Here is a 23,926-nt window from a genome sequence, read left to right as displayed (position 1 = left end):
GGGACATCCTCTCTGGGTTGGGTTTAGGGACATCCTCTCTGGGTTGGGTTTAGGGACCTCCTCTCTGGGTTGGGTTTAGGGACATCCTCTCTGGGTTGGGTTTAGGGACATCCTCTCGGGGTGGGTTTAGGGACATCCTCTCGGGGTGGGTTTAGGGACCTCCTCTCTGGGTTGGGTTTTGGGACATCCTCTCTGGGTTGGGTTTAGGGACATCCTCTCTGGGTTGGGTTTAGGGACATCCTCTCTGGGTTGGGTTTAGGGACATCCTCTCTGGGTTGGGTTTAGGGACATCCTCTCTGGGTTGGGTTTAGGGACCTCCTCTCTGGGTTGGGTTTAGGGACTTCCTCTCGGGGTGGTTATACACTTCCTGTGTTCTTTGGACTCTCCCGGACTGACTGCTCTCTGATTGGTTGTCTAATGATCTGGTATGTTATGTTTTATAGATCTGATCAGACCAATCTCTTCTTCCTGATCCAATGAGAGACACAGGAGTTCAGATATGATCGCGTTATACTGCCACCTACAGGAGGTATGAATACAACAAAACAATTGTAAGCCGGGCCTGGATAACCCCTCCTACTCCCAGTATGCCTGCGTTTTATTGGTGCCTGAGGAGGGTGGAGCTCTGGGATGTCACCTTCAGTGTCTGGGCTTGGCGTTGTGACTGGTAGAAGTCAGCCGTGGGGCCCCTTCCAGGTCCGAGGCCCTTTCATTGCCTCAGTACTTACCCTGTGCTTGTGAAGGAGGTCTGGGCTGAGGCTCCCTCGCTGTCCACTGCTGGGCGCATTCTACGTTTCCTGCCGCCGCTGTTCACCATGGAACCAGTTCATGGAAGGACTGAGCACTGATGTCATCCACTGGGGCGGAGTCTCCCACCAATTGGGAATCATTGTCCCCCCTAATACACCTTCACAATCACCACATGGAGCTCCAGCCTCTGGTCCATTTCCATTGTCCACCTCTGGCCACCGTCACCTGGGACCTCCATAGGACAAGGATCTCTCAGCTCCTCCCACCCAGCAACTGAGCGCTCTGATGTTATCCCCCGCCGAGCCAATCACGGTCCACTAAGCCCTGGGTCACACACATGCGATTCTAGATGCATTGGCATGACAGGCTAGATATTATGTGTTCCTAGTGAGGTGGTCCACGCACATTGCGTTTTGTGCGATTACGCAAGTTTGCACCGAAATCGCAAAATGCAGGTTCAGGTCTCACTTTCAGCGGCACCTAAAACACGGCGCAGCATTTCTGCGATTTGTCGCACAATTTACTCTGTGACAAAATGCATCCCGTGAAGCTTGTTGGCTAAAAAAGGGGCAGGCGTGTCTTCTGGGCGACAAGCTTCACACAACGCCCTTTGATGTGATTGCCGTGCGATGAATCGCGTTACAGTCGCAGTTTTAGGTGTCGCTGAAAATAATAACACCTGAACTGAACTTGTGTTTTGCGATTTGTGCGTTTTCACATTGTGGGAAGAATCGCTTCCTGCTGCAAGTCCAGGAGTGAAGGGACCCGGAGGATTGCTATGGACAGGCGATTTACCATTGAAGTCAGTGGGAGGAGATGTTGAGAGAGAGCTGGCAAAGTCGCACCTGTACTGAAATCGCACAGAACCTGGAATGGTATTTACAAAGAAATACATTGTGATTTCGGTACCCCTATGTGTGAACCCCGGGCTAAAGGGGCTCCTCTTCTAAAGAGACCTTTTTTTGCGACACCACAGTCATTGAGGCACAACAGTCACCATCACCTCAGAATGACAAGGGGGGGGGGGTGGTTTGGACTTTACAGCCTTCTGATTAGCCTTTGGTCCTTCAGAGCTTCTCTATCTATACGATCTTCCCATAACTCCTCCCACCAGAGGAATTCCTTCCACTGAAGGGTCCCGGGCCTCATCTGGTGGAATCCCTCCCACTGAAGGGTCCCGGGCCTCATCTGGTGGAGTCTTTCCCACTGAAGGGTCCCAGGCCTCATCTGGTGGAATCCCTCCCACTGAAGGGTCCCAGGCCTCATCTGGTGGAATCCCTCCCACTGAAGGGTCCCGGGCCTCATCTGGTGGAGTCTTTCCCACTGAAGGGTCCCGGGCCTCATCTGGTGGAATCCCTCCCACTGAAGGGTCCCAGGCCTCATCTGGTGGAATCCCTCCCACTGAAGGGTCCCAGGCCTCATCTGGTGGAATCCCTCCCACTGAAGGGTCCCGGGCCTCATCTGGTGGAATCCCTCCCACTGAAGGGTCCCGGGCCTCATCTGGTGGAGTCTCTCCCACTGAAGGGTCCCGGGCCTCATCTGGTGGAATCCCTCCCACTGAAGGGTACTGGGCCTCATCTGGTGGAGTCTTTCCCACTGAAGGGTCCCGGGCCTCATCTGGTGGAATCTCTCCCGCTGAAGGGTCCCGGGCCTCATCTGGTGGAATCCCTCCCACTGAAGGGTCCCGGTCCTCATCTGGTGGAATCCCTCCCACTGAAGGGTCCCGGGCCTCATCTGGTGGAATCCCTCCCACTGAAGGGTCCCGGGCCTCATCTGGTGGAATCCCTCCCACTGAGGGGTCCCGGGCCTCATCTGGTAGAATCTCTCCCGCTGAAGGGTCCCGGGCCTCATATGGTGGAATCCCCCTCACTGAAGGGTCCCGGGTCTCATCTGGTGGAATCCCTCCCGCTAAAAGGTCCCAGGCCTCATCTGGTGGAGTCTCTCCCACTGAAGGGTCCCGGGCCTCATTCGGTGGAATCTCTCCCACTGAAGGGTCCCGGGCCTCATCTGGTGGAATCTCTCCCACTGAAGGGTCCTGGGCCTCATCTGGTGGAATCTCTCCCACTGAAGGGTCCCGGGCCTCATCTGGTGGAGTCTTTCCCACTGAAGGGTCCTGGGCCTCATCTGGTGGAATCTCTCCCACTGAAGGGTCCCAGGCCTCATCTGGTGGAATCTCTCCCACTGAAGGGTCCCGGGCCTCATCTGGTGGAGTCTTTCCCACTGAAGGGTCCTGGGCCTCATCTGGTGGAATCCCTCCCACTGAAGGGTCCCGGGCCTCATCTTTGGAATCCCCCCCACTGAAGGGTCCTGGGCCTCATCTGGTGGAATCTCTCCCACTGAAGGGTCCCGGGCCTCATCTGGTGGAGTCTTTCCCACTGAAGGGTCCCGGGCCTCATCTGGTGGAATCCCTCCCACTGAAGGGTCCCAGGCCTCATCTGGTGGAATCCCTCCCACTGAAGGGTCCCAGGCCTCATCTGGTGGAATCCCTCCCACTGAAGGGTCCCGGGCCTCATCTGGTGGAATCCCTCCCACTGAAGGGTCCCGGGCCTCATCTGGTGGAGTCTCTCCCACTGAAGGGTCCCGGGCCTCATCTGGTGGAATCCCTCCCACTGAAGGGTACTGGGCCTCATCTGGTGGAGTCTTTCCCACTGAAGGGTCCCGGGCCTCATCTGGTGGAATCTCTCCCGCTGAAGGGTCCCGGGCCTCATCTGGTGGAATCCCTCCCACTGAAGGGTCCCGGTCCTCATCTGGTGGAATCCCTCCCACTGAAGGGTCCCGGGCCTCATCTGGTGGAATCCCTCCCACTGAAGGGTCCCGGGCCTCATCTGGTGGAATCCCTCCCACTGAGGGGTCCCGGGCCTCATCTGGTAGAATCTCTCCCGCTGAAGGGTCCCGGGCCTCATATGGTGGAATCCCCCTCACTGAAGGGTCCCGGGTCTCATCTGGTGGAATCCCTCCCGCTAAAAGGTCCCAGGCCTCATCTGGTGGAGTCTCTCCCACTGAAGGGTCCCGGGCCTCATTCGGTGGAATCTCTCCCACTGAAGGGTCCCGGGCCTCATCTGGTGGAATCTCTCCCACTGAAGGGTCCTGGGCCTCATCTGGTGGAATCTCTCCCACTGAAGGGTCCCGGGCCTCATCTGGTGGAGTCTTTCCCACTGAAGGGTCCTGGGCCTCATCTGGTGGAATCTCTCCCACTGAAGGGTCCCAGGCCTCATCTGGTGGAATCTCTCCCACTGAAGGGTCCCGGGCCTCATCTGGTGGAGTCTTTCCCACTGAAGGGTCCTGGGCCTCATCTGGTGGAATCCCTCCCACTGAAGGGTCCCGGGCCTCATCTTTGGAATCCCCCCCACTGAAGGGTCCTGGGCCTCATCTGGTGGAATCTCTCCCACTGAAGGGTCCCGGGCCTCATCTGGTGGAGTCTTTCCCACTGAAGGGTCCCGGGCCTCATCTGGTGGAATCTCTCCCACTGAAGGGTCCCAGGCCTCATCTGGTGGAATCTCTCCCACTGAAGGGTCCCGGGCCTCATCTGGTGGAGTCTTTCCCACTGAAGGGTCCTGGGCCTCATCTGGTGGAATCCCCCCCACTGAAGGGTCCCGGGCCTCATCTTTGGAATCCCCCCCACTGAAGGGTCCCGGGCCTCATCTGGTGGAGTCTTTCCCACTGAAGGGTCCCGGGCCTCATCTGGTGGAATCTCTCCCACTGAAGGGTCCCAGGCCTCATCTGGTGGAATCTCTCCCACTGAAGGGTCCCGGGCCTCATCTGGTGGAGTCTTTCCCACTGAAGGGTCCTGGGCCTCATCTGGTGGAATCCCTCCCACTGAGGGGTCCCGGGCCTCATCTGGTGGAATCCCTCCCACTGAAGGGTCCCGGGCCTCATCTGGTGGAATCTCTCCCACTGAAGGGTCCCGGGCCTCATCTGGTGGAGTCTTTCCCACTGAAGGGTCCTGGGCCTCATCTGGTGGAATCCCTCCCACTGAAGGGTCCCGGGCCTCATCTGGTGGAATCTCTCCCACTGAAGGGTCCCGGGCCTCATCTGGTGGAGTCTTTCCCACTGAAGGGTCCTGGGCCTCATCTGGTGGAATCCCTCCCACTGAAGGGTCCCGGGCCTCATCTGGTGGAATCTCTCCCACTGAAGGGTCCCGGGCCTCATCTGGTGGAGTCTTTCCCACTGAAGGGTCCTGGGCCTCATCTGCTGGAATCCCTCCCACTGAGGGGTCCCGGGCCTCATCTGGTGGAATCCCTCCCACTGAAGGGTCCCGGGCCTCATCTGGTGGAATCTCTCCCACTGAAGGGTCCCGGGCCTCATCTGGTGGAGTCTTTCCCACTGAAGGGTCCTGGGCCTCATCTGGTGGAATCCCTCCCACTGAGGGGTCCCGGGCCTCATCTGGTGGAATCCCTCCCACTGAAGGGTCCCGGGCCTCATCTGGTGGAATCTCTCCCACTGAAGGGTCCCGGGCCTCATCTGGTGGAGTCTTTCCCACTGAAGGGTCCTGGGCCTCATCTGGTGGAATCCCTCCCACTGAGGGGTCCCGGGCCTCATCTGGTGGAATCCCTCCCACTGAAGGGTCCCGGGCCTCATCTGGTGGAATCTCTCCCACTGAAGGGTCCTGGCCTTCATCTGGTGGAATCTCTCCCACTGAAGGGTCCCGGGCCTCATCTGGTGGAATCTCTCCCACTGAAGGGTCCCGGGCCTCATCTGGTGGAGTCTTTCCCACTGAAGGGTCCTGGGCCTCATCTGGTGGAATCCCTCCCACTGAGGGGTCCCGGGCCTCATCTGGTGGAATCCCTCCCACTGAAGGGTCCCGGGCCTCATCTGGTGGAATCTCTCCCACTGAAGGGTCCTGGCCTTCATCTGGTGTGTTGACCATTTAATTTGTGGTCTATTGGAGGTTCCCCCAGTGACTGACCTGGAGGGGTGGTCCCCATGTTTTAGGTGTAATTTATAGGCCTTCTACCATTACACTCCATATAACGTGCGTTTTCAAGTAGCATTCTGTAAGGAGGTTTGATGGGGGCCTGGAGAGGGAAGGTTTACTTCTACAGAAGACCATAAATTGCACCAGCAGCCCCGGAGCCTGGGGGCATCCTCAAGGCTGTCAATGGCAAGCCATGATTGGTCAGCATGATCACACCAGAAATGAGAATCTCTTCTGTCTTCTGGGATGTTATTCTGGAAGAAGAGGGCTCAGAAGAGATTCTCATTGGTCATCGTGGTCACATGGCCGGGATGACCATAAGCCTCTCGCCATTGTGATTACAGGCTGCAGGGCTCCCAGTGTATGGACTGGGTATTACTGGGCTCCCAGTGTATGGACTGGGTATTACTGGGCTCCCAGTGTATGGACTGGGTATTACTGGGCTCCCAGTGTATGGACTGGGTATTACTGGGCTCCCAGTGTTTGGACTGGGTATTACTGGGCTCCCAGTGTATGGACTGGGTATTACTGGGCTCCCAGTGTATGGACTGGGTATTACTGGGCTCCCAGTGTATGGACTGGGTATTACTGGGCTCCCAGTGTATGGACTGGGTATTACTGGGCTCCCAGTGTATGGACTGGGTATTACTGGGCTCCCAGTGTATGGACTGGGTATTACTGGGCTCCCAGTGTATGGACTGGGTATTACTGGGCTCCCAGTGTATGGACTGGGTATTACTGGGCTCCCAGTGTATGGACTATCTTCTGTAACAGTAATCTCACCCTCTAACTCCGGTGGAAAGACTGATTACCATTAATGACCAGCAGCTGAAATCCCTTCAGAAATCCCAGTTTGAAATGGTTGGTTCTGCCCCTCTGTCCTGTATTGCCAGGGACCTAAAGCCTGACTCTAGGTTTACTTTCACTCTTAAGGCTACATTCACATGTATGCAGGTTACAGTTGATGTGTTTTGTGTTTTTGATGCGTTTTTGTTTTGGCTAACAGGAAAATATGAGAGTTCTGTTCATGGAGGGCGGCTCTGATGCAACTTTACACTCTCTGCCACCCAAGCAGCATCAAAGTAGTGCAGGAACCTTTATGGTCCAGAGTCACTTGTTAGGGTTAGATGTTAGGGTTAGATGTTAGGGTTAAGGATTGGAGTTAGATGTTAGGGTTAAGGATTGGAGTTAGATGTTAGGGTTAAGGATTGGGGTTAGATGTTAGGGTTAAGGATTGGGGTTAGATGTTAGGGTTAAGGATTGGAGTTAGATGTTAGGGTTAAGGATTGAGGGTTAGATGTTAGGGTTAAGGATTGAGGGTTAGATGTTAGGGTTAAGGATTGAGGGTTAGATGTTAGGGTTAAGGATTGGAGTTAGATGTTAGGGTTAAGGATTGAGGGTTAGATGTTAGGGTTAAGGATTGGAGTTAGATGTTAGGGTTAGATGTTAGGGTTAAGGATTGGAGTTAGATGTTAGGGTTAAGGATTGGGGTTAGATGTTAGGGTTAAGGATTGGAGTTAGATGTTAGGGTTAAGGATTGGAGTTAGATGTTAGGGTTAAGGATTGAGGGTTAGATGTTAGGGTTAAGGATTGGAGTTAGATGTTAGGGTTAAGGATTGGAGTTAGATGTTAGGGTTAAGGATTGGAGTTAGATGTTAGGGTTAAGGATTGGAGTTAGATGTTAGGGTTAAGGATTGGAGTTAGATGTTAGGGTTAAGGATTGGAGTTAGATGTTAGGGTTAAGGATTGGGGTTAGATGTTAGGGTTAAGGATTGGAGTTAGATGTTAGGGTTAAGGATTGAGGGTTAGATGTTAGGGTTAAGGATTGGAGTTAGATGTTAGGGTTAAGGATTGGAGTTAGATGTTAGGGTTAAGGATTGGAGTTAGATGTTAGGGTTAAGGATTGGAGTTAGATGTTAGGGTTAAGGATTGGAGTTAGATGTTAGGGTTAAGGATTGGAGTTAGATGTTAGGGTTAAGGATTGGGGTTAGATGTTAGGGTTAAGGATTGGAGTTAGATGTTAGGGTTAAGGATTGAGGGTTAGATGTTAGGGTTAAGGATTGGAGTTAGATGTTAGGGTTAAGGATTGGAGTTAGATGTTAGGGTTAAGGATTGGAGTTAGATGTTAGGGTTAAGGATTGGGGTTAGATGTTAGGGTTAAGGATTGGAGTTAGATGTTAGGGTTAAGGTTAAGGGTCAGGGTTAGCTGTTAGGGTTAAGGATTCAGGTTAAATGTTAAGGTTAGGGTTAGATGTTAAGGTTAAAGCGGAGTTCCAGCCTAAACACACACTCACCTGTCCAACGGTCCAGCGATGCAGCCGCCCGAAGCCTCGCTCTTCTCCCCCTCTGTGTGCGGCGCCGGCATCACTGGTGTGGGCACCCGGCTGTGACAGTTGTCGGCTTCACAGCCGGGTACGCACTGCGCATGCGCGAGTTGCGCTACGCGTCGTGATTGGTCGGCAATCTTCTGGGACCTCTGACATGTCCCAGAAGATTGCAGGGAGGGAGGGGGAGAGGAGAACTTCCACTCAGGGTGCCGCGGCACTCCGAGTGGGAGCGGGTACCTGTCAAAACTAGGTACCCGCTCCCCCCCCCCCCCCCCCCCAAAAAAAAATGACATGCCAAATGTGGCATGTCAGGGGGTTAGAATACCTAAAGCGGAAGTTCCACTTTTGGGTGGAACTCCGCTTTAAGGATTGAGGTTAAATTTTAGGGTTAAGGGCTAGGGTTAGGTGTTAGGGTTATCGGTAAGTGTTAGGGTTAGTGCTAATCTAACCTTAATTACTTCTAACCCTAAGATAGACCTCTAACCCTAACCTCGGCCTCTAACCCTAAGATCGACCTCTAACCCCAACCTCGGCCTCGAACCCTAACCTCGGCCTCGAACCCTAACAAGTGACTGGACCATAAAGGTTCCTGCACCACTTTGCTACTTGAGTTCCAGAGAGTGTAAAGTTGCATCAGAGCGGCCCTCTATGAACAGAACTCTCTTACTTTTCTGTTAGCCAAAACAAAAACGCAAACGCGTGTCCATTGAAGTCTATAACACAGAAAATGCATTCTGCTGCGGGTAAAGTCGCTGACCCTTTCTAAAAAAAAAACGCAGCGGCTGAAAAACGCCCAGATGTGAACGTGTCCCATCAGAAACCATGTTATATGGACTGTATTTCATTTCTGCAAAATGCACTAAAAAACGCATAGGTGTAAACCAAGGGTGAATTGTTTGGGCCAAGCTTTTTGTTTTTATCACTGAACACAAGGCTTCCTCTGATTGGCCGAGAGGGAGAGGTGGGCAAACGATGTCATGCTCTACACCACTTTTATCTGTCAGATGATGGTGGATTGGGTCTCTGTCTTGCCAGGGTAGATCTAAGTCCCGCCTCGGTCGGATCTTCATACGGGTGTGCAGGGGACTCTACTGAGATGCTGATGCCTAATCCACCAAGCATTGAACCTGCATGGCCTTCCATGTCTTCCTTTCAGCCCGATACTGGGGATGTCCCAGGAGGCTGGAGTGCTCAATCCCACTTCTTTCCTATTGAAAATCCTCTGTCCTTGGGACAGGGATACCCCCTCTTGATGTGTGGTACCTCCTAGCACCCCTTCACTCCAGTGGGACTCCCTGACTTCGTACAAGGATGACCAGGGCCAGCTCTGACTGTCCCCATACCTGGGACAAGAACCTGGATCCCCAATGTTGCTCGGGCACACTTGCTGCTTCTCAGAACATTGGCTCTTAGGGATTCTGTCTAGTGCTCTTTCCTGGTTTCCCCATTGTTGGATGCACAAACGACCTCCATTGAAGAGAGTTAGCTTTATGGACTTTTGTAGTTGGCTCCTTCCGGGCCCAACAACTTCAGGATCTGGCTTCCCCAGGTTCCAGTGTTGGTAGCTATCAGTCTCTGGTGGGTGAGGCACTTCAGGCTGAGCCCTCGCTAAAAAGGTTAAACCTTCTGTGTACCCAGGTTTCCTTGTCTTCCCTTCCTCATGGGAGTGCATTGGGGACCCCTCCTCAGCCAGGCCTCTTCTTTTTTTCTCTCAGCCCTCCTCTTTGTTGTCTCAGGCTTTCGTTCAGAGAAGACATTCTGGTCCAGGTAGTTCCTGGTTCGATCTTTCTGGTCACTGGGATGGATTGCTTTCCCCATATAGAGGGGATGTCACTTGTTGGAGTCTGGGTCTACCATCTGGTTTCCTGTTTCAGACTCCATTGGCCACCATCTAGGTGTTGCTGTGTCTTGGTTTCTGAGATGAAGTGGGAGTTGTCCCTGCAGTAGGGGGAGGTAGCCTGGTCCTTGTGCTGGGTGACGCTGGGAGCCCTAAATTCACTCATTTTCTCAACTAAGGACAATGCCCTGTAATCTGGCTCTTCTCAACCAGTAACTTCCACATTGAAAAGAGAGGTTTGCCTACCTAGATGTCAGGTAGAGATCATCGCTAGAGGACTCTGGGTCTCTGGGCAGAAAACCTTGGTCTCCTACTGAAGGTCCTCTCTGCCATGAAGAGATGTGTCCAGAAGGCTTCTTAGGACCTGTCACCTGGGATTAGGTCCTTCTTCTCCTCCAGATGCCTTTCCTTGTTCTGTCCCAATCAGATGAACGCTGTTAGCGGTTCTGTTAGGATTCTTGTCTCTCAGCTGTTGACCCTTCACCAGATCTGGGAAGATCCAGGCGCTACTTAGGTGGCATACAGTCATGTTTAGGCAGGCTCAGAAGGATTCTTCCTCAGGACCCCGGTGACCCCTCTGGGTCTCAGAGAAGATGTTTTACCTTCATCCTCAGTTCTTTCTGGTGGTCCCTTTCTCACCAGTCGGGGGCTAAGGTCTAACTTCTATTCCTACCTATCCTCGTGGGGGTTCTCCCATTCACCCAAAACCTTGACATTGACTTGCTGGGATCCAAATCCTTAAATTCTAAACCGGTTTAAGGAGTCACTTCACACCCTTTTAGGCTTTTGTGTTGTGCTTATGCTTAAAGTTCACTGGTACGTCTCACTTATGAGATTGGTTGCCTGGATAGGCAATGTCATATGACTTTGGACATCAAGGTTTTATGACAAGTTGTACCCCATGTTTTCCAATAAAAACTATTCATATATGTGTGACTCCAAGTCAAAGCAACTTCAAAGTAGTTCATGCGCTACTTTGGTCCAACTTTCATGCAACTTTAGGGGCAAGGACCTCAGGTTCCATGCACACTTGTACGACTTCAAGTCCTGCTGACTTTGGAGCACAAATTTGATGCAACTTTGAATGGAGGGGGGGACTTGGATGTGACTTCTTATCCCCTTCTACAAGGTTAGGTCCCTCTGCAAAGTTAGGCCCACTGTTGCACAACTGTTGCATGTAAAACATTCAGATACAAAGTTAATGAAACGTTTGAGGGTTAACATTGAGGTCTTTTGCCCTCAAGTTGCATGAAAGTCAGACCAAAGTAGTGCATGAACGACTTTAACCTCTTCGAAACCGCCCATCGATACCGATACTTCGGCCTCTTCCAGCATTCCTCTCCTATGTGTAAAAATCATAATTTTTTTGCTAGACAATTACTCAGAACCCCCAAACATTTATATGGCCCTAGAGAATAAAATGGTGCTCAACTTTTTATCTCACATGGTATTTGTGCAGCAATTTTTCAAATGCTTTTTTTTTTTTTTTTCAGGGAAAAAAACTTTCATAAAAAAAAAAAAAAAACTAACCTTAGCCCAAATGTATTGTGTAATGTGAAAGATGATGTTACGCCAAGTACAAAGATACTGAACATGTCACACTCTAAAATTGCGCTCACTTGTGGAATGGCACCAAACTTCAATACTTAAAAATCTCCATAGGCGACGCTTTACAAATTTTTACTGGTTACCAGTTTAGAGTTACAGAGGAGATCTAAAGCTGTAACGTTCGCGGAGATACCTCACATGTGGGGTTTGAACGCAGTTTAAATGCATATTAATACTAAAGAAAAGGCCTTCAAAAAATACAGGACTGAGGGGTCATTGGCAGCATTTAAGCACTACAAAGAGTGTAATAAGAAATGTAAAGACGAAATCAGGGCGGCTAAAATAGAACACGAGAGACATATAGCAGAGGAGAATAAAAAGAACCCCAAGAAATTCTTTAAGTATATAAACAGTAAGAAAGCGAGGCCAGAACACATTGGCCCCATAAAAGATGACAAAGGAAAAATGGCCACTGAGGACAGAGAAAAGGCGGAAGTGTTAAATAATTTCTTCTCTTCAGTCTTCACAAAAGAATCGGGGGGCTACACGAACCCAGCTTGTAAGGCCAAACTAAACAACACACCTCTGGAAGTGCCGCCATGGCTAACAGAAGATAGACTTAGAACTAAACTAGAGAAACTTAACATAAATAAATCCCCGGGACCGGATGGCTTGCACCCGAGGGTTCTTAAAGAGCTCAGCCAGGTGATTGCCAGACCATTATTCTTGATCTTTAAGGATAGTTTACAGACGGGTATGGTGCCAGCTGATTGGAAAAAAGCCAATGTGGTACCAATATTTAAAAAGGGGCCAAGGTGTATCCCGGGTAACTATAGGCCGGTCAGCCTAACATCAGTAGTCTGCAAAATTTTGGAGGGGATGTTAAGGGACCACATACAAGACTTTAGTAATGAAAACGGTATTATAAGTAGTAATCAGCATGGATTTATGAAAAATCGTTCTTGCCAAACCAATCTATTAACCCTCTACGATGAAGTGAGCTGCCACCTACATAAAGATAAGCCTGTGGATGTGGTGTATCTGGATAATGGAAGGCCTGTGGATGTGGTGTATGGGATAAAGGAAGGTCTGTGGATGTGGTGTATCTGGATAAAGGAAGGCCTGTGGATGTGGTGTATCTGGATAAAGGAAGGCCTGTGGATGTGGTGTATCTGGATAAAGGAAGGTCTGTGGATGTGGTGTATCTGGATAAAGTAAGGCCTGTGGATGTGGTGTATCTGGATAAGGGAAGGTCTGTGGATGTGGTGTATCTGGATAAAGGAAGGTCTGTGGATGTGGTGTATCTGGATAAAGGAAGGCCTGTGGATGTGGTGTATCTGGATAAAGGAAGGTCTGTGGATGTGGTGTATCTGGATAAAGGAAGGCCCGTGGATGGGGTGTATCTGGATAAAGGAAGGTCTGTGGATGTGTTGTATCTGGATAAAGGAAGGTCTGTAGATGTGGTGTATCTGGATAAGGGAAGGTCTGTGGATGTGGTGTATCTGAATAAAGGAAGGTCTGTGGATGTGGTGTATCTGGATAAAGGAAGGCCTGTGGATGTGGTGTATCTGGATAAAGGAAGGCCTGTGGATGTGGTGTATCTGGATAAAGGGAAGCCTGTGGATGTGGTGTATCTGGATAAAGGAAGGTCTGTGGATGTGGTGTATCTGGATAAAGGAAGGTCTGTGGATGTGGTGTATCTGGATAAAGGAAGGCCCGTGGATGGGGTGTATCTGGATAAAGGAAGGTCTGTGGATGTGTTGTATCTGGATAAAGGAAGGTCTGTAGATGTGGTGTATCTGGATAAGGCAAGGTCTGTGGATGTGGTGTATCTGGATAAAGGAAGGTCTGTGGATGTGGTGTATCTGGATAAAGGAAGGTCTGTGGATGTGTTGTATCTGGATAAAGGAAGGTCTGTAGATGTGGTGTATCTGGATAAGGCAAGGTCTGTGGATGTGGTGTATCTGGATAAAGGAAGTCCTGTGGATGTGGTGAATCTGGATAAAGGAAGGTCTGTGGATGTGGTGTATCTGGATAAAGGAAGGTCTGTGGATGTGGTGTATCTGGGTAAAGGAAGGTCTGTGGATGTTGTGTATCTGGATAAAGGAAGGCCTGTGGATGGGGTGTATCTGGATAAAGGAAGGTCTGTGGATGTGGTGTATCTGGACTTTGCAAAGGCCTTTGACACCGTTCCCCACAAACGCTTACTGTACAAACTAAGGAAGGTAGGTATGGACCATAAGGTGAGTACCTGGATAGAGAACTGGCTCCAGGGGAGAGTACAGAGGGTGATGATTAATGGGGAGTACTCGGATTGGGCGGGTGTGGAAAGTGGGGTCCCCCAGGGTTCTGTCCTGGGACCAATCCTGTTTAATTTATTCATAAATGATCTAGAGGAGGGGATATCTAGTACAATCTCAGTATTTGCAGATGATACTAAACTAAGCATGCCAATATCTTCTATGCAGGATGTGGAAACCTTACAAGCGGACCTGAACAAAATAATGGGGTGGGGGAGGGGGGCAACTACATGGCAGATGAGGTTTAATGTTGAAAAATGTAAAGTAATGCACTTGGGGGCCAGAAATATGAAAGCAAGCTACTCACTAGGGGGGGAACCTCTGGGTGAGTCTAGGATGGAAAAGGACCTGGGGGTACTGGTAGACAACAGGCTTGGCAGTGGCATGCAATGCCAAGCCGCCGCAAGCAAAGCCAACAGAATACTGGGATGAATAAAAAAGGGGATTCACTCCAGAAATAAAGAGATTATTCTTCCACTCTACAAGACTCTGGTCCGGCCACATCTGGAGTATGCTGTCCAGTTCTGGGCACCGGTCCTCAGGAAGGATGTGCTGGAACTGGAAAGAGTCCAGAGAAGGGCAACTAAAATAATTAGGGGAATGGAGGACATCAGCTATGAGGAAAGACTACAAGCACTGAACTTATTCTCTCTGGAGAAGAGACGATTGAGGGGGGATGTGATATGAATGTACAAATACTGTACTGGCGACCCTAGCATAAGGAACAAACTATTCAGAGAAAGGGAATACAATAAGACACGTGGCCACTCACTAAAACTAGAGGAAAGGCGATTTAACCTTAAAATGCGTAAGGGGTTCTTCACTGTAAGAGCAGTAAGGATGTGGAATTCTCTTCCACAAGCAGTGGTATCAGCAGGGAGCATCGATAGTTTCAAAAAACTATTAGATGGGCACCTTAGAGACCACAACATACAGGGGTATAAAATGTACAACATACAGGGGGTATACAATGTACAACATACAGGGGGTATACAACGTACAACATACGGGGGGTATACAACGTACAACATACAGGGGTATACAATGTACAACATACAGGGGTATACAATGTACAACATACAGGGGGTATACAATGTACAACATACAGGGGGTATACAATGTACAACATACAGGGGGTATACAATGTACAACATACAGGGGTATACAATGTACAACATACAGGGGTATACAATGTACAACATACAGGGGTATACAATGTACAACATACAGGGGTATACAATGTACAACATACAGGGGTATACAATGTACAACATACAGGGGGTATACAATGTACAACATACAGGGGGTATACAATGTACAACATACAGGGGGTATACAATGTACAACATACAGGGGGTATACAATGTACAACATACAGGGGTATACAATGTACAACATACAGGGGTATACAATGTACAACATACAGGGGGTATACAATGTACAACATACAGGGGGTATACAATGTACAACATACAGGGGGTATACAATGTACAACATACAGGGGGTATACAATGTACAACATACAGGGGGTATACAATGTACAACATACAGGGGTATACAATGTACAACATACAGGGGTATACAATGTACAACATACAGGGGTATACAATGTACAACATACAGGGGTATACAATGTACAACATACAGGGGTATACAATGTACAACATACAGGGGTATACAATGTACGGTTAAAATCAAACACACACACACATCATAGGTTGAACTGGATGGACTGATGTCTTTTTTTCAACCTCACCAACTATGTAACTATGTAACGTATGCGTTCACTTCTACGTGTGAGCACGGGGGGACCGGGTCGCTTTAAATTATTTTTATTTATTTTACTATTATTTTTTTATTTTGATACTTTCCTTTAAGTTTTTTTTTTTTAATCACTTTTTTCCTATTACAAGGAATGCTAACATCCCCTGTAATAGGAATAGGGATGACAGATCCTCTTTATGGAGGGATCCCCTGTAATAGGAATAGGGATGACGGGTCCTCTTTATGGAGGGATCCCCTGTAATAGGAATAGGGATGACAGGTCCTCTTTATGGAGAGATCCCCTGTAATCGCAATAGGGATGACAGGTCCTCTTTATGGAGGGATCTCCTGTAATAGTTATAGGGATGACGGGTCCTCTTTATGGAGGGATCCCTGTAATAGGAATAGGGATGACGGGTCCTCTTTATGTAAGGATCCCTTGTAATAGGAATAGGGATGACAGGTCCTCTTTATGGAGGGATCTCCTGTAATAGGAATAGGGACGATGGGTCCTCTTTATGGAGGGATCTCCTGTAATAGGAATAGGGATGACAGGTCCTCTTTATGGAGAGATCCCCTGTAATAGGAATAGGGATGACAGATCCTCTTTATGGAGGGATCTCCTGTAATAGGAATAGGGACGATGGGTCCTCTTTATGGAGGGATCTCCTGTAATAGGAATAGGGATGACAGGTCCTCTTTATCGAGGGATCCCCTGTAATAGGAATAGGGATGACAGGTCCGCTTTATGGAGAGATCCCCTGTAATAGGAATAGGGATGACAGGTCCTCTTTATGGAGAGATCCCCTGTAATAGGAATAGGGATGACGGGTCCTCTTTATGGAAGGATCCCCTGTAATAGGAATAGGGATGACAGGTCCTCTTTATGGAGGGATCCCCTGTAATCGGAATAGGGATGACAGGTCCTCTCTATGGAGGGATCCCCTGTAATAGGAATAGGGATGACAGGTCCTCTTTATGGAGGGATCCCCTGTAATAGGAATAGGGATGACAGGTCCTCTTTATGTAGGGATCCCCTGTAATAGGAATAGGGGTGACAGGTCCTCTTTATGGAGGGATCCCCTGTAATAGTAATAGGGATGACAGGTCCTCTTTATGGAGGGATCCCCTGTAATAGGAATAGGGATGACGGGTCCTCTTTATGGAGGGATCTCCTGTAATAGGAATAGGGATGACAGGTCCTCTTTATGGAGAGATCCCCTGTAATAGGAATAGGGATGACGGGTCCTCTTTATGGAGGGATCTCCTGTAATAGGAATAGGGATGACAGGTCCTCTTTATGGAGGGATCCCTTGTAATAGGAATAGGGATGACAGGTCCTCTTTATGGAGGGATCCCCTGTAATAGTAATAGGGATGACAGATCCTCTTTATGGAGGGATCCCCTGGAATAGGGATGACGGGTCCTCCTTTTCGAGAGATGTGGGGTCTCTAAGATCCCATATCTCTTCTCTAGGCTGAAAAGAGCCAAAGAAACGTGATGTCATAACGTCGCGCCCAACCTCCGAAGGTCATAGAGATGGCCGGGGACGGTCTGGTCCTCATTCAGCTCTATTAATAAATGGCTGCTGCCGGTGGATTCATTCCCACGGGCGAACCAGTAGAAGCATCGGAGGGTGGCGGGAGGAGGGGGGAAGACATCCCTTCCTGCCATCTGTAAAAACAATGAAGCGGCTGAACAGGTGCTATGGTTGTTATGGTACGGTTCGGTTCGGTAAAGTTCAGTACGGTTCGGTAAAGTTCAGTTCGGTAAAGTTCAGTACGGTTCGGAACGGTACACCTTGATCAGGCTTGCGTTTCCACCGCCAACAGTACCCTTACTGAAAGTAGTGATCAACATCACTTGATAAGCGTGGTGGTAGGTGATGATAGACCAATCAACGTTCTGCAGAGTGTAGCTCCACCCTGTTGGTACGGTACCATTGTGCTTGGTACCCCAATGAAGGGGTCCCAAAAAATTGGTACGGTACGGTTCGGAATTAGGGTAGCATTCACAACTTTTAGTAATGGAAACGGCAAAAATTGCGTACCGTACCGAACTGCTCAGTGGAAACGAGGCATTAAACTCCAGGACATCATATGGCGTCCACCTAAGGAAAAGTGGTTAGGTTGCACATAAATGAATGGTTATCATTGGAAAACATGAGGCACGACTTGTCATGTGACTTTGATGTCCAAAGTCGCACAATTGTGAATGGGGTCTAAATCTGAGTTTTCATCCCTTTCGATCCTAAAGGTTGGAGGTAAAATGCCTTGGGTCTTCCCATGTAAGTTGGCTGGTCTTTCTCACCTGGATCAGTTTTGTTCTTGGTTTGCTCCTGGGACCTGCCCCGTTCCGGCAGTTGCCCCAGTTTTCTATTTGCCGTATCAGGATCTCTTCTTCCCTACATGGAAATGTTGTTGTTATTCCAACTGTTTTGGTGGGTTCTGGTTGGTCAGCTTCTCTCCGGTTGGTTCAGTGTTCCCTCCCGTGTAGAGTAGTTCCCTTCTGATATTGAGTATCAGGTTGGTTTTCCATGTCCTCCCTCTGTCTGGTAAGGCGCCTCATATGGCTTCAGATTCCGTCATTGTTCCTTCAGGCAGCTCCTGGACTGTGGACAGTCCCCAATTTTTTTTTTTTGGTCCTGATTCTGGTTCTTACTGTGCTGCCCACCCAACTGGAATGCTTTTGGACATCTTGGCCGAATCTAAATTCCTTTGTCTCTCAGCAAATTGAGAATAGGCTTTGTACTTCTTGCAGTCCATTGGGGGACCCAGGTCCCACCCCTCAGTGGTTCTTGGTACTGATTGCTGCAAAGTGAGGCATGCTAGGTTGTGGGATGGGGGGGAGGGGGTCCTACTGAAGCTGGCCCTAAATGTCTCTTTTCCAGGATCCAATATCCTTCATTGGCAGCAGTATAACCTGACTGTATCTACATTCCCTTGTCTCTCAGCAAATTGAGAATAGGCTTTGTACTTCTTGCAGTCCATTGGGGGACCCAGGTCCCACCCCTCAGTGGTTCATTGTACTGATTGCTGCAAAGTGAGGCATGCTAGGTTGTGGGATGGGGGGGAGGGGGTCCTACTGAAGCTGGCCCTAAATGTCTCTTTTCCAGGATCCAATATCCTTCATTGGCAGCAGTATAACCTGACTGTATCTACATTCCCTTGTCTCTCAGCAAATTGAGAATAGGCTTTGTACTTCTTGCAGTCCATTGGGGGACCCAGGTCCCACCCCTCAGTGGTTCATTGTACTGATTGCTGCAAAGTGAGGCATGCTAGGTTGTGGGAGGGGGGGGGAGGGGGTCATACTGAAGCTGGCCCTAAATGTCTCTTCTCCAGGATCCAATATCCTTCATTGGCAGCAGTATAACCTGACTGTATCTACATTCCGTTGTCCCTTAATAGAGAAGAAAAAAAAAGGATTTTCCTGTAAGTAGAGAAGTCCTATTTTCCCAGCCCGTTCTTGCTCAGTCACATGACCCTTCCAGGATGGTGGCCATTCTTCCGGGATCCGGGAGAACCTATGCTGTGATTTGATTGTTTCTTTCTATCCTCAGGTGCATTTCGCCCAATGAACGGTACAGAAGAGGAGAACACTTTGTACATCCAGCAGTGCGGGGTCTTATTGGACTGTCAGGATGATGATGATGATGATGATGATGGAGACATTTCCCAGTCAGCTCCAGGCGAGGAGAGTGAGGAAAGCTTCTTAGAAACTGAAAAAAAGGATAGTCCTCCCTGCAGCGCTTCCTCTAAGGGCCGCCCGAGCGGGAAGGGGGCTAGCAAGCTCTCCAACATCATTGCCCATCTGCAGAGCCTGGCCAGTGAGCGGGAGTCCTCCCGCAGAGAGACTGCAGCAGAGGAAGACGAAGCCTGGCCTGAAATGGGGGAGAGCTCTTACGCCTTCTCTAGTGACGGCATTCCATATGAAGGTAACAGTTTGGCCCTGCCGCAGGGCCGCTCGCACTCCACAGACCAGCGACTCAAGGCTTTTAAGGCCATGAAGATCTTGCAGGAGGGGGACTCCCAAGACAAAAAGTACATTTGTGTGGAGTGCGGGAAGACCAGCCGCTACAAGTCGGCCTATTTGCGGCACAAGCGAACTCACACGGGGGAAAAGCCTTTTAGTTGTACGGATTGTGGCAAGTGCTTCCGACGCAGCTCGCAGTTGGTGACGCATCAGCGAACTCATACAGGAGAGCGGCCGTACACGTGTCTGCGGTGTGGGAAAAGCTTCAGCTGTAACTCCACCTTGGTGACCCATCAGCGGACCCACACAGGGGAAAAACCTTACATCTGCATTGAGTGCGGCAAGGGTTTCATCCACAGCTCCGACTACAATCGCCATCACCGCGTCCACCGTGGAGAGAAACGCTACACCTGCAAGGAGTGCGGCAAGAGCTTCAGCCAGAGTTCCTACCTGGTCATCCACCAACGCATTCATACCGGTGAGAAACCCTTCATTTGCAACGAATGCGGCAAAAGCTTCAGCCGCAACTCGTCACTGGTGACCCACCAGAGAGTTCACACCGGAGAGCGTCCCTACACCTGTGCCGAATGTGGGAAGAGCTTCCGCCAAAGTTCCCACCTCCTCATCCACCAGAGAACCCACACTCCGGACAGCCACCTGGCGCTCCGCGCTATGATGTGAGCGCTGCGCACGTCACTTCCAAAGATACTCAATAGGACATTTCCGGACTGCTCCAGGCGGGGTCTCCAACTTCTTGGTGCTAATGGAGAAGCATAGGAGCCTTCTATTGTGTAGCGTCCTCATCCTTGTAGTGTGCTGACATCATCTGACCATATTGCAGAACATTTGTGTCGTTGTTCCCACCCACCCCCAACTGTCTATTTATACATGATGGCTAGCTGTGAAGACTTAGTCCATCCACTGTCTCTGTTAGAGAGTCAGGAGTGCTATAGTAGGTAGCTTCGTCCTGATTGCATGCCTCTCTCTCCAATCACGAGTCGCTGCATCCTCTGTATCCTGTCTAATGTGTCTCTTTTTCTTTAAAATTTGTTAAAGGAGACTGTGCCCCCTTGTGTCTCTGTGGAGTCATTGTGTGCTGAACTTACATGACACCGGTTTGAGTGCTGGTGTAATACAAGCTGTATGTATGGCCTTTTAGATTAGAAGTCATGAGAGGACAGATTGCCAGTACAGAACTTGAGTTTGCCAAAAGTTGGGTGTATGGCCTTCATACAAAGAGTCATGAGAGGACAGGCCGGCAGTACAGAACATGTTTGCTTAGAGTTGGGTGTATGGCCTCTATAGGAGGAGTCTTGAGAGGACAGATGGGCAGTACTTGGATTTACTGAGCGTTAGGTGTATGACCTCCATAGGAAGAGTCATGAGAGGGCAAATGGGCAGTTTAGAACTTGAGTTTACAGAGAGTCGGGTGTAGGGCCTCTACGGGAGTCATGAGAGGACAGACCAGCAATACAGAACATGGGTTTTCCAAGAGTTGGGTGTATGACCTCCATAGGAAGAGTCATGAGAGGGCAAATGGGCAGTTTAGAACTTGAGTTTACAGAGAGTCGGGTGTAGGGCCTCTACGGGAGTCATGAGAGGACAGACCAGCAATACAGAACATGGGTTTTCCAAGAGTTGGGTGTATGACCTCCATAGGAAGAGTCATGAGAGGGCAAATGGGCAGTTTAGAACTTGAGTTTACAGTGAGTCGGGTGTAGGGCCTCTACGGGAGTCATGAGAGGACAGACCAGCAATACAGAACATGGGTTTTCCAAGAGTTGGGTGTATGACCTCCATAGGAAGAGTCATGAGAGGACAGATGGGCAGTACAGAACATGTTTACCAAGAGTTGGGTGTATGGCCTCTATAGGAGGAGTCTTGAGAAGACGGGCAGTATAGAACTTGAGTTTACAGAGAGATGGCTGTATAGCCTCCATAGGAGGAGTCATCAGAGGTCAGTCGGGAGATACAGAGCAGGAATATACCAAGAGTTGGGTGTATGGCCTCTAGAAGGGTCATAGGACGACAAACCAGCAGTAAAGAACATGAGTTTTCCGAGAGTTGGGTGTATGACCTCCATTAGAAGAGTCATGAGAGGACAGGTTTGCGGTACAGAACGCGAGTTTACAGAGAGTTGGGTGTATGGCCTGTAGAGGAGGAATCATGAGAGGACAGATGGGCAGTACATAACATGACTTTTATATAGTTTGGTGTATGGCCTCCATGGGATTAGTCAGGAGAGGCCAGGTGGGCAGTACAGAACTTTGGAGTTTGCAGAGAGTTGGGTGTATGACCTCCATAGGAAGTGTCACCATACCTCCCAACCATCCTGGATTCTGCAGGACCGTCCCGAGATTTAAAGTAAGTCCCGGTGTCCCGCAGATCTGGACTGGAGTCCCGCAGCCGGAAGAAGCCCTGGCACTGGGCTCCACTCAGTGGAGGGATAGTCAGTGGGTGCAATGTGTGCTCTCACACTGCACCCAGTGACGATTGCTGTCAGCAGAACACCTCAGCTTCTACAAACCCCCCCCCCCCCTCAAACACTTCTTTGCAGTCATTGGTTGCCAGGGCTGCCGGTGTCTTGGCAACCGATGACATGCGTTGCGGGTGGGGCACTATAGAGCAAACAACCTCTGTGCACAGCGGCTCCACCTTCCAGCTCCATCCCCTGACTCCTCGCTCCAAGTTGCTCCTGCACAGTAAGGAAAGGGGTACAGGTTTATCGGAGGCACTTGCACAGGTGGTGGAGCTGACTCCCCTCCTCCGATCACTCAGCACTGTGCATTGCAATCAATCGGGTGATGGAGGTCCCTCCATGCAGCCCAGTGAGAAGATTCTGACAACTGGCCCCATTCCTGCTCCTGTCTTCTTTCACTTTGCAGCGCAGCTGTGATCCTTTTCTGTCTCTGTAAAGTGTAAACCAGGCATGTCCAACCTGCGGCCCGGGGGCCGCATGCAGCCCAGAGCCGCAGGCAATGCGGCCCACTGCCCCCTGGCAATTTTTTTTTTGCTGGGGTGGAAGGAAGTCGAGTCGGGGGCACGGCCACAGCGGTTTCCGACTAACTGTAGACAGAGGCCGCCTTGGTGGGGAGGAGGGGGGGCGAGCGCCGCTGGATTACAAACATAGGGGGGATTCTCCTGCTTACCCGGCGGCCACTGTCATACAAAGTCCTGCCTCCTTGACTGGCTCCTGTGATAGACAGCACATTGGTGACATCTATCATAGGAGCCGGTCCAGGAGGCAGGACTTTGTATGACAGCGGTCGCCGGGTAAGCGGGACTTCCCCGCTGTGTAATCTAGCGGCTCTCCTCTCTCTTAAATGCAGACTGCATTGGATGGGCTTTCACTGGTGAGGCTGCATCGGATGGGCACGCACTAGTGAAGCTGCATTGGATGGGCACTGTTTAGGCTGCATTGGATGGCCTTTCACTGGTGAGGCTGCATCGGATGGGCACGCACTAGTGAAGCTGCATTGGATGGGCACTGTTTAGGCTGCATTGGATGGGCACGCACTGGGCTGCAAGTGCCGTGCGATCTCCCGGCTGCTGCGGGAGACTTAGGATGTCTGCAGTCAGTGACAGAGCCGCTGCTTCCTGTATAGTTCCTGCTCTGTCACAGGCGGAGTGATATGAAATGCACTCCTCCCCCGCCTGTGACAGGAGCCATACAGGAAGCAGCGGCTCTGCTCTCTACTGCAGCCGCTGCTTCCTCCAGCAGTACCCGCATGAACAGCAGTACCCGCCAGCAGTCTACAAATTTTTTTATTTATTTTTTAATTTTATTGCTTATCTACCTTAACTATAGTATATATTTTATATGCGGCCCGAGAAAAATTCTCTACACTCAATGTGGCCCAGAGAAGCCAAAAGGTTGGACACCCATGGTGTAAACTATACTGCCTCTGTACTGACGGAATGTGCTTTGTAGAAGGTAAATGAGGGAATCTTCCCCCCATCACTGCACACACAGTTACTCCCCACACCCGTTCCATCTGTCCAGCTGCTCACTGTCTCTTCTCTCCCAACTGCTTGTTTGGTTTCTTGCATCGGGGCTCTGAAGGTTCTAGTTATGCCTCTGCTCCACTGCTAGTGTCCAAGCCATAGTTCTCACACTACCACTGAACTGCTCCACTGCTGGTGTCCAAGCCATAGTTCTCACACTACCACTGAACTGCTCCACTGCTAGTGTCCAAGCTGGAGTTCTCACACTACCACTGAACTGCTCCACTGCTGGTGTCCAAGCCATAGTTCTCACACTACCACTCCACTGCTGGTGTCCAAGCCATAGTTCTCACACTACCACTCAACTTCTCATCCCACTCTCTTCTCTCCCTGCTGCTTTTTCTCTCTGCACCCCATTTCCATCATCACTTTCCATTGCAGCAGTTCATGTAATAGTCATATACATTGCTTACCTCATTTCTCATAGCTGCTTTCCTTATTTCTCAGAGCTTTCTGTTCATTTACTGTCCAGTGCAGCTGAGGCTGCAGAGAAAGGGACTGAGGAATC

The 23,926-nt window shown here is 50.0% G+C and overlaps 2 protein-coding genes across 3 annotated transcripts in view; one reads left to right on the top strand and one right to left on the bottom strand.

Annotated features, from left to right (window-relative positions):
* The window catches only part of LOC309556127 (uncharacterized protein), a 35,156-nt gene extending 14,665 nt beyond the window's left edge, over positions 1-20,491 (top strand). For both annotated transcript variants that reach the window (XM_082258476.1, XM_082258477.1), the window contains exon 3: positions 19,001-20,491. In XM_082258476.1, the coding sequence (XP_082114602.1) occupies positions 19,001-20,094 (1,094 nt within the window). In that variant the 3' untranslated portion in view covers positions 20,095-20,491. The remainder of the gene's footprint in view (positions 1-19,000) is intronic.
* LOC309556128 (uncharacterized protein) overlaps positions 1-23,926 on the bottom strand; it is a 419,953-nt gene that overhangs the window by 169,770 nt on the left and 226,257 nt on the right. The window lies entirely within an intron of this gene.

Source organism: Pelophylax lessonae (genome assembly GCF_965119305.1).
Source record: "Pelophylax lessonae genome assembly, chromosome: 5".
Taxonomy (NCBI): Eukaryota; Metazoa; Chordata; class Amphibia; order Anura; family Ranidae; genus Pelophylax; species Pelophylax lessonae.
The sequence above is the reverse complement of the archived record's forward strand: the minus strand, read 5'-3'. Positions and strand labels throughout refer to the sequence as shown.